Source organism: Phoxinus phoxinus, assembly GCF_949152265.1.
Source record: "Phoxinus phoxinus genome assembly, chromosome: 8".
Taxonomy (NCBI): domain Eukaryota; kingdom Metazoa; phylum Chordata; class Actinopteri; order Cypriniformes; family Leuciscidae; genus Phoxinus; species Phoxinus phoxinus.
In genome coordinates this window covers 9,923,201-9,934,082 of record NC_136883.1, presented here as the reverse complement: position 1 = coordinate 9,934,082, position 10,882 = coordinate 9,923,201, and the positions used below count along the sequence as shown (strand labels likewise).

The following is a 10,882-nucleotide window of genomic DNA, read 5'->3' as shown; positions in this document are numbered from 1 at the left end:
TTACCTTTCTTCATGCATTATTCACGCGTAGCCTTTACTGTGACTTCGTAGGGTGGTCTGGTTTTTCAAATAGCTAAAACATAATGTCACAACACTTCATTCTATTGCACTGACGTTAAAAAAATATATTATTAAGATTAGATATAACAGTGTGAGGTTGATCATGCTGTACATCCAGCAGGAGGCTTTCCTATTTAATAGCAATGGGGTGCATCTTCCTTAATAAGTGACGTCAAAGGAGCCGGGATCAGCGCGCATGCGCGGGGAAGCGGAGCGGCAGCCGCAGCACGGAGCAGTGCGCGAAACAACAGCAGACATGGCAAGAGATGGCGAGGGACGCGAGCACACCGACACCATGCACTGCTGAAGGGACGGGGGCCTTAACATTACAAAAAAATTACAAAACTTTATAAAACATAGAAAAAGCGAAGAAAAAAAATCAGAAAAGAAAGCAAAAAAAAAAAAAAGATTCAAGATAAGAACAGAACTTTTCCAATGAGAGCACTTCTGTGGACACTGCTCCGCTATATCAGATAGATGATTTGTCCACACGCTTGCACGTATAATGAACGCCCAGCTGTCGATGGAGAACATTGGCGATCTGCACGGAGTGAGCCATGAACCGGCGGATCTCATGACCGGAGACAGCGCTCATCACAGGAGCCATCGGAGCAGCCTGTCAGCCCATGCGCGCTCCATGGGCATGGCATCAATCCTGGACAGCGGCGACTATCATCACCACCGGCCCCCGGAGCACCCCGGGCTCGCCACGCACCTGCACCCGGCCATGAGCATGGCGTGCGAGGCTCCCCCCGGGATGAGCATGAGCAGCACCTACACCACCCTCACCCCGCTGCAGCCCTTACCGCCCATCTCCACCGTCTCCGACAAATTCCCGCACCACCATCATCACCACCACCACCACCATCATCATCACCCGCACCAACGGATCCCGGGGAACGTCAGCGGGAGCTTCACCTTGATGAGGGACGATAGGGGTCTAGCCCCGATGAACAACCTCTATTCTCCCTACCACAAGGATGTGGCCAGCATGGGACAGAGCCTGTCGCCTCTGTCGGGATCCGGACTGAGCGGCATTCACAACTCCCAGCAGGGGCTGCCGCCCTACGCGCACCCCGGGGCCACCATGCCCGCCGAGAAGATGCTCACACCTAACGGATTCGAGGCACACCACCCCGCGATGTTGGCTCGACATGGGGAGCAGCACATGAGCGCGTCTTCGGCGAGCATGGTGCCGATTAACGGCATCCACCATCACCCGCACGCCCATCTCAACGCCCAGGGCCACGGGCAGGTGCTGGGCTCCACTCGGGAGCATAACCACTCCTCCGCGCCCGGATCGCAGCTGAACAACGGCAGCCATTCGGGCCAGATGGAAGAGGTCAATACCAAAGAAGTGGCCCAAAGAATCACCACGGAACTGAAAAGATACAGCATTCCGCAAGCCATCTTTGCCCAGAGGGTGTTGTGCCGCTCGCAAGGGACGCTTTCGGACCTGCTCCGGAACCCTAAGCCCTGGAGCAAGCTCAAGTCTGGTCGGGAAACCTTCCGCAGGATGTGGAAATGGTTGCAGGAGCCTGAGTTCCAGAGAATGTCAGCGCTCAGGCTCGCAGGTGAGAGAACAATAGGTAATACACACTTCTTCTCCTCTCCTCAGTTTATCACTCTCATTTCATTTCATTTCATTCAAATGCATTTCATGGCTGGCCAGCATTCATCGTTTTTGCGAGGTTTCCTAAGCTTACATTTTAGGTTTTGCGATTTTATTATGTGCTTGTTGTGCCACTGATACCTTTAAACTTGAGGTTGTGTTCTCGATGTCAAAAATTGACCGCCTAGGTAAAGTGATGCCGTGCAAAGGGTTTGTTTTGGTTTTCTTGTTTGTTTTTGGGCTATTTGATGTGCAATTTGACATCCTCAGACTGAGTTGCGTGCAGATAATGCACGGGTCAACAGAAATAGTTTGATCAGAAATGCGCGTCTGGAAGCCTCGGTGGCCTCAGTCCCATTGTCTCTATGTGAAAATGGATGCAATGTCCCTGTGTCAACTTGTCTTTGCGACACGTTATGATCTTATTTGTTATAACATTAGCTTACTGCACGTTGTGATGAAACAACATGTATAGTGAATAGCCTACATTTAGTTTTTGAACTGGTGTGCGTAAATATGTTACTGTTTATGTGCGCGCACTACTGAGACGGGCTTTGAATGCGTGTCGCAGTGTGTGTGTTTGGGTTTGCAAAAAAAAAAAAAAAAATTCTTCTTCTGTCTTCTGGTTAGATCTCTTTATCTATTGTCCAGCGCCAGTGACGTGTGCTCTGTGTAGGTTTTCTTAATTAACTGATTGGGGCTCCATTAATTTGCCTCACGAGAATTAGAATCAATTGGCTGGCGGGTTTGGGGGCCACTGATCCGTTCAAAGCCAGCAGTGAGGAAAAAAAGAGAGAGAGCATCTAAAATAGCCTACGAGTGTCCCTCTTTTTTGCACCGCTCCATCATAACTGTCAGTTATTAAAGTAATTCATTTGTGCATGAGAAAAAGCTACTTTGTAAAAAAAATTATATATATATATATATATATATATATATATATATATTAATGAGGAGAGGTTTATGTTGATTTTAAACTTACTCTCTTTGTGTGTCATTATCTTAGTCTTGCGCGTACACACCATCAGTCTTTATTTTACATAAGTTGCGCTCGATTTCCTTTCTCTATATCGAAGTTTCGCATTTATTATAAATATCAATAACAACCCTGGGTATTATGAAAACTGAGGTTGGGCCGATATTTATTTGGTTTTGTTTCATTCAGATTCGACCTTGCTCTGACTTTTGCCCCACATTCGTAGTAAAAGAACACATATTAATTTACATTATAAACATTTTATTTACACATGTTTCTGTAAAAGACAGGATTATATGGAATATGCTTACATTCACGTAATGTATTTTCATATGCTGTGTATTTTTGTTTTCGTTTGGTCGATATAAGCTTAAAAAATCCAAAATCGTTTGGATATTTTGCATCAGTTTTACTATTATTATTATTATCATCAAATAAAAATAATAATTAAGTACTGAACGTTCTAAGGCATGTCAGTTAGATTTAGTTTATTTTGGTTTTGCGAGATTATTTTCATATTCCGTTAAATGATATTGAAATTAGTAAAGGTTCCAGACACAGTGATGTATATTATTGATCGAGTACACATGGTTGAGGGTATGTGATCGGCCTACTGAGAGGTAAATATAGAATTGGTATATTGATTATTCAAATTCAGTTCCCTTCTCCTTTTCCTTAGTAATTTAAGACAGTAGACCACTCAGCAGTCTTTCACATCACTGCTTTTACACCTTTTTCACACGCGGGATTGTTATGCTGTGAATTTGTCGTTCACGCTTTTACATTCATCTGTATTTTGCCTCAGCTCTTTATATTTTAGCATATGGTTGTTAATTATGAGAAATAACCATTATATTGTTTTTAAAAGGTCATCCTGGTCTAATTTTATTAGAAAAACAAATGACTATTCTCATTATAACCAACCTTAAATAATTTGCCTAATTTAGTTAAACAAATAATACATGACGATAAATTTGATTTTAACAAACTTTTTATAACTTTTTTAGATTGTTTACTGGTAATCGTTAATAATTTTGCTATCGATATTATTTGGGGAATACATGCAGAAAATGAAAAACTGAATAAATTCCAGGCACTTTGCAAACTACTCCATGAAGGAAATTATTGTAATATTATAAAAAGTTGGCCACATAATAAATATTAAAATGTATAAAATAATGTTTTACATATTGTACAACTTTACATTTAAGCGTTTAAAAAACAACTGTTATCTAAAAAGCCATGAGCCATTTTGAGTCTTAAAATGAATAAACTGAATCCAAATGTGCATGCAGCTGCGCTAAAAAATGTAAGACAGTAATTCAAAAACTATACTAATAATTCACAAGTATTATTAAAATGCGTAACAGACCAGTAGTTGATAGCCCATATCTGAACCTCTGCTCTATTATATATTAGAATATTACACATGCTACGATATGATATAATTATATGACATAATTTCGATTTATTATGCCTAAATTTAAGATTAGGCCTGAAGTTTTGTTGCATGGAGCCACTGTGAAATGAGTGACCGTGGGCGCGCCCTCACCCTCGTGTGCGCGCTTATCTGGCGCCTGTCTAATGATTTGCAGACAAACAGTACCTATATGTGATGATCAAATGTGCTGAAGGATAAAGAGGTTCGCAGTTATTTCCCTGGGAATCTGCTTGGGTCTCGTCACAGTGGCCTTGTGCATGGACACGGTTTTGATTTATGGCACACGATAGCGAGCTCATTTGCTTTTTGTTAATATTTACCCAAACTGCTTCCCTTGCGCATAGTTTCGTTCTTCTTCTTTTTTTACACGGCTAGAATTTACATTACAGTGTTATTTAATTTGAACCTCTTTGCATAGTTACGACACAATAGATATAAACTCTTAGGATTACTGATATGGTTTTGATTAAATATTAATTCATTGATTTAAACATTATGAATGTTTAAATAATATTCAAAAGATGTACTGTTAACGTATTTGAATATTAAATATTCAAATGAGAGTAGGCTTATTTATTGTCTAAACGTTTGCATGAAAATAAGAAAATGTGCTGTAGAATTAACCATATAGAACTGAGATGCAAATTTGTATTTTACATATTAATGAGTTGAGACGGTTTATGTGTTTAAGAAAACAGACGGTTCAATGTGTGTGACGGTTCAAGTAAATGCCTGCTTTAAGCGGGTTTGCACCGTCTTTTAGCGCCCCCTTGTGTGTGTGTTTTTTTTTTTTTTTTTTTTTTTTTTTTACTAAACCGTTATGCCACCCACTGGGAATTTACGCGCACAAAGACCGAAAACATCAGTAAGCTTCTTCCTTCAAAATGACTGCTTAGTGTGAGGTTTAATACGCGTTTTTTAATTATTATTGTCAGGCAGTAAGTGATCATACTGGTTATGATAGTGTATCTGCCATGCGTATGGCTAGATTTAAGCACCACGGACAGTTCCAGAGACTAGTGTAAATGAAACGACCACAAAACTCTCCAAAATAAGCATTTTTTGTTTGTTTGCTTGTTTGTTTTGTCTTTTCCATGTTTAGAAAAACTCATCCTGTCATGACAAATAAGTCTGCTTAACAATGTCCGTAGTTTCTTTTACATGTTAGGCAATCACGTCTGACTTTTGCATGTCAACCTTTTGTCCTTTCAGCGTGCAAGAGAAAGGAGCAGGACCACGGTAAAGGCGAGCGGGGGAGCCTCTCCAAGAAGCCCCGGCTGGTCTTCACTGATGTCCAGCGTCGGACTTTACATGCAATATTCAAAGAGAACAAGCGCCCGTCCAAAGAGTTACAAATCACCATCTCTCAGCAGCTGGGCCTGGAGCTCGCCACCGTCAGCAACTTCTTCATGAACGCGCGTCGACGGAGCCTTGATAAGTGGCTGGACGACGGCAGCTCGGCCAACTCCTCCTCCTCCAGCACTTGTACCAAAGCATGATGGAGTAATGGCTGCATTATGGAAAGAAAAAAAAACTTCGGTGGAAAAGCTTTAAACAAAGAAAACTTAACAAAAGACAATTTTAGACAGCGTTTGCCCTTAAAACTTGTACAGTACCGATATTTATAATATCCAAAGAAAACACCAAAGACTGCTTTGACCCCCATTTAGGACTTTGTTCGTTTATGTCTGACATTCTGCAAGAAAAAAAAAAAGAAAAAAAATTAAGTTACACTCCAATCACGGGTCGTTCCCCATCTCAACACACTCCCCTAACTTCCATCTCAAAGTCTTTCTTTTCTTTTTCTTTTTTTCATGAGATCGGTTGCATTCAAGGACTTTTTCTCATCAATGATTGGTCATTATCTCAAAAAGTGATTGTTTTTCACTCTGATGTCAGATCTCCGTGACATCATTGAGGGGCTTGACCCGCATGTGTAATGCCTGACATATCACAGGCTCACCTCTGTGTTTTTAGGCATCCCAGAACTAGCCAGGGATGCCAAATGTTATCAGGTGGTGTAGAATCTTGTCAAAGGTCGCCTGAATGTCACCCTCAGGATAGTGCTTTCTTCCTAATTGTTGGAAAAGTTACATAGGAACTTAAAAAATACATGTGAATTTGCCATCTTATCAATCACAGATGGTAGAACCAAAGAAACATGTGTATTTTTTGATTATTATTATTATTTAAATCAGTCAAAATGTTGATTCCTCTTATCAAGACACTCTTATCAGTTCCATTCAGGTGACTCCATGCATTGTCCTAATGAACAAACTAGTGGTAGCATGTCTCTGTGAGGACACATCCGTGCCCCGATCCCATTCCTGCCTCGGTCCTTCCTTGTGATTATTTCAGGGAGATGTTTTGCTAGCTTTAACCTGCCTTTTTTACCTGTTTTTTAAATGTTTCAATGCCAGTTGCTGAAAACCAAAGATAAAGTTACGCTAACTAGCACCTGTCACCATTTCATACCCACATCCATCAGTCAAACACGGCTTATAAGGAGATATTTTTCACACACTCTCATTTAATGAGGCTGAAGGTGAAATCACTCAACACAGGTTTTATTGTCATTTATCATATTTAGCTTTGTCTGGAGCAAGTGCATGCGCATGTCCATTGCCATTAGAGGAAGCGGGAGGAAAATTCAGGACGTTTTGTGTTACATTCCATTTCAAACTTTTCACAGACTCAGAGCGCATATTTCGTTGCATACAACCAACTTTCTCACCCTTAGAATGTTACACTCTAAAAAAAGCAGGTTTGTTTTAACCCAATTTTGGGTGAAATATGGACAAACCCAGCCTAACGTTTGGGTTCGTCCATATTTGACCCACAATTGGGTTAAAACAACCCAATTATAATGCACAGAAAAACGTTAGAATGGCCGGTGGCTGTCAGCATGCTTTCAGAAACCCATAAGCCGCCATATTAGATTCATCGGTTTAATTTCCCATCAAGCTCACTTAGATGCTGTTTTTATTTCTTGATAGAAGGCTATTTCATTGTCTAATGCATCATTCTCACGGCATCGACCATCAACACCACCGCAGTGTCCCCCATCCGGGCCCGGGCCTGAACCCAATACCCCAGTAAGAGAGAGAGGGAGTGCATTCTATGCATTTCACAACTAGGAAGAAAGCATTATTGAGACTGAAGCAGGGTGATGCGTTCGCTTCACATAATAGACTCACTCAAACTCACAAGATATCTGGCCTTGTTGTCTCTTGTGGTGTGTTTTAGCTTTAAAAAATATATTTGGTATTTATGACTATTACAACATCGAAGCATATATAAAAGAGCGCTGCTTCCTCATGTAGAAAAGCAGAAAAAATGACAAAAAAACAAACAATGTTAAGACCTGCTGATATTTATAGTGTGAACCAAAGATGCTACCTCAGTCCGTTTCCATTCGTGATTTCTATCAAAGTAATGATACCAAAGAATACCAAAGATTTGTTCTCTTTGCACGGCCTAAATGAATGATAAGGTGGATGAATAGATGGTGTGTTTCCCCTCCCCTGTCTCCTCCTCTCCTTCGCTCTAATGCTCTCTATCACTCATCCGTGCTCATAACAGCGCCCTCGGCAGACATGTTTTAAACTCACAGGACGAGTGCCTTGCTTGAACCAAAGTGTTAAACCGCCGTTGACCTCTCGACACCCACCTTTTAACTCTCGGAATACCTCAGCCTGTGGAAGGGCCACTGACGAAGAAAAAATGGAATATTTCTTCTCTCTCACCGTGGTGCTTTTGCCAGCGCAACCATGCAATGAAAACATACCAAAGGAATTTCTCTTGCTTTCTCCAACTCTCGCTGACAAACCAAAGCTCCTGCCACCTCCCCTTTTAAACGCCCAGCCAAACCTTGACCACCCCCTCCCCCTCCCTTCGCCACGTCACCAGTGGGTGTGTCCACCGATTAGGCCGTGCACGTCTTTACCAATATCTGAATACCTCATAGTAATAAATTTTCACAGTTCTGTTGTATAGAGAGTTTATGTGATTAAGGCAGAACTAACTAGTTTGGTAATCATCGATGTTACTTCGGGAAAAAGCTTTATGAGTATTTATTTTGACAGTTTTGGCGAAAGTGCTCTGTTTAGGTCACCAAAGGTGAGTTTCCGTGATATAGCAGACTGAAACTCGCAGAAAGTAAAAAGAAGCTTATTTTTTTTAAAAGCCTTGTGTTATTCCGATACTCTGAGGATGTTTGACTATTCTTTTTTACAGGGTAAAACCAACTGCTGTGATTCTGTCTATTCGTTCACTTTCTTCTACTACGGTGTTGTGATTTCCGTTAATTTAATTGCATTTTTTTTTTGTATCGCTTAACCTCTGTTTTAATTTATGTATTTGTAGAAAATATAGATTTGTACATAGTAGGCTTTTTTGGAAAAAAAAACACACAAAAAAACAAAAACAAAAAAAATGGACATTCATTTTATTTTACAGCCTTATGTCTGAAGTGTAGATATATTGATGAATTTCCATTCCTCTGTGTTTGTATGTTAGATGGCACTTTGGCCCTTGTACTAATACACTGCCAGAAAGAGAGCCGCGGAGGACTGACCTCGTCGTGGCATAAAAAAAGCAGTGTATGATGTTTTCAGTTGATTTTTTGTTTTGTTTTTGTCACGTCGCTGGGTTGATTTTTAATTGACGTGGCACTGCTGCCTAGATCCATCTGATATGTCAATTTTGATTCGAACGTGTGTACTGACAATGAGCAAAGTCTAATAAATCTGCAAAGAAAACAGGTATTGGTGTGTGCATGTATGGGGAGGACGGAAGTGTGTGTCTAATGTTGTGTGTTGAAGGTGACGTCATTTCTGCTCCACTAGTGGCACCAAACAGATCTGCTGAATTGTTCTCAAACACTCTTCCCGTCTTCCATTGTTTGGATTAACGCCTACGGAATTCTAAATTACCGGGAGAGAACAGTCCACATTCAACTTTGAGTTGGCTGATTGTTATGATACCCCCAAAAATGTGTTATTGGCAGCTATTATGCAATTATGCCATTAATAGTGCTATTATGTTGGCAAAATGTTTGTTTGTCAGAATACATGACTACTTTTATATAGACACATGTGCCAGCATATTGGCAAACTAACCAGCCGAGCTGGGACCTCCAGAATTGTCCCGCCTCAAAAATCACAGAATCGGTTGTTATTTCAGCAGTTTGCATTTCTGTTTGATTCTGCTAGTGGTTCAGACATGATTTTGTACACGTGTGTCTGCTTAGGATTGAAGACACCACTTGGAAACATCATGAAAAGAATGATGCAGAACGATGTCTTTATATAAGCAGGACTGAAGAGAAAGCCCGTGATAGCAGTGCTTTTCGTCTCACTATGCTGTACAATCAGAATTGTTTTATTTGTTGTATTGGGTTTGCTGGCCACTGGTTTCCCATGTCGCATAAGGGATATCGGATAGATTTTCCAGGTACAGCGTTTAAGAAGTTTAAGAACAGCAAAGAGTGGCGTAAATCAAGCCCAACTGTGAGTCAAGATCCTCTCTGCCCACAACACAGTCAAACTCAGAAGTGTTTGCCCACAGCGTCACAGAATACTCACCCCTTCTCTTCCCAAACCCTACGCTCCGTCCCGACCCACTCCTCTAATGTAGTGTCTAGCTTAGATAGCTCGATGTATGTGAATGTTGGGATTGCTCTAATCATTAATTCCTATCCCAGTTGGTTGTCGTGGAAAAGGAGTTCCTATTTGATAGAAGGCTTGGCTCTGTGTGCCGTATAATACTGAGAGCGCCTAAGACAATCAGCTGGAAAACAAAATCATGTTTTTCATTTTTTTTTATATTTATTTTTTGTAGGTCCAAGAGGGACTACTTCCAGCGATGATTATTATAAAGAAGGAGGAAGGGTTTTGATAAACTGAAAAATAAACTTGCTGACATTTTCTTTCGCAAAAAGTAGCGTTTGTTTCCATTTCGAACAGTGCATCTTGTATCAAGCTGGTTCTGTTTTTTACACTTTTCTTTTTCTTCTCTTTCTCTGCCTGTTTTCTCTGTATGTTGTGTCTGTTTCAGTGGAGGAATGCAGTAGGTATTACTCTCAGGTAGTAATGCGTCATGCTTTTAATTTTAAATTCCGATCTTTCAAATTGTTTTTTTTTTGTTTTTTCTTTTCTTCTTTCCTGTTAGCTACTGTTCTCTATATGCCGTGCAATATCATCTTCTGTGTTTGCTAAGCAAGAAAAAAAAATCGAAAAAAAGATGCAAGTAATGATGTCACCATGCTTTTTTCAGTGTTAAAATGTTTCAGCATTTCTGTAGTCACAAAAATGTAGAAAAATAAAAAGGTTGGGTTTTCCAGCACATCACAACCAGACTTCTTGACTATCTTGTCTTTCATTCAACATATCTATGATATTCAACACAATGTGGTTACATATGTGGCTACGTTATATCCGTTAAAGGGCACCTATTCTGACATTTAAAATGTTCCTAATGGTGTTTAGGGAGTCCCCAACAACAGTTTTACATGCATGCAATGACAAAAAACACTTTTGTTGTCGTATAATATGCATTTATTTTTACCTGATTTGCTCACCGACTCCCAAATGATTCGTTCAACGACTCCTTTTTCCAAACCCCTTTCTTTGCGCGACGCTAATCTGCGTTGATTGGTCAGATGACCCAGCAGTGTTTACAGAGATAATACTTATTGTTTAACACGGAGTACAATGATGCTTTTATCAATTAAATTGTATCATAATAATGATTATAGTCCACTGCTTTGTAGTTTGTAGTAAAAAAACAAAAA

The 10,882-nt window shown here is 40.3% G+C and overlaps 1 protein-coding gene across 2 annotated transcripts; it reads left to right on the top strand.

Annotated features, from left to right (window-relative positions):
* Positions 1–312: 312 nt before the first annotated feature.
* Positions 313–7,962, top strand: onecut1 (one cut homeobox 1). Of its 2 annotated transcripts, none has more exons than XM_079621391.1 (2): positions 313–1,634; positions 5,302–7,962. In XM_079621391.1, exons 1-2 carry the CDS (start codon positions 566–568, stop codon positions 5,586–5,588), a joined length of 1,356 nt encoding a protein of 451 aa, XP_079477517.1. In that variant the 5' UTR covers positions 313–565; the 3' UTR covers positions 5,589–7,962. The 2 variants fall into 2 exon arrangements, with proteins under 2 accessions (XP_079477517.1, XP_079477516.1); XM_079621390.1 differs by having other exon boundaries at positions 313–1,649.
* Positions 7,963–10,882: the final 2,920 nt, after the last annotated feature.

Coding starts and splice junctions, on each gene's coding strand:
- onecut1 (XM_079621390.1), top strand. CDS start 566: ATGAACGCCCAGCTGTCGATGGAGAACATTGGCGATCTGCACGGAGTG. Junction 1,650..5,301: donor CGCAGGTGAGAGAACAATAG/GTAATACACACT, acceptor TTGTCCTTTCAG/CGTGCAAGAGAAAGGAGCAG.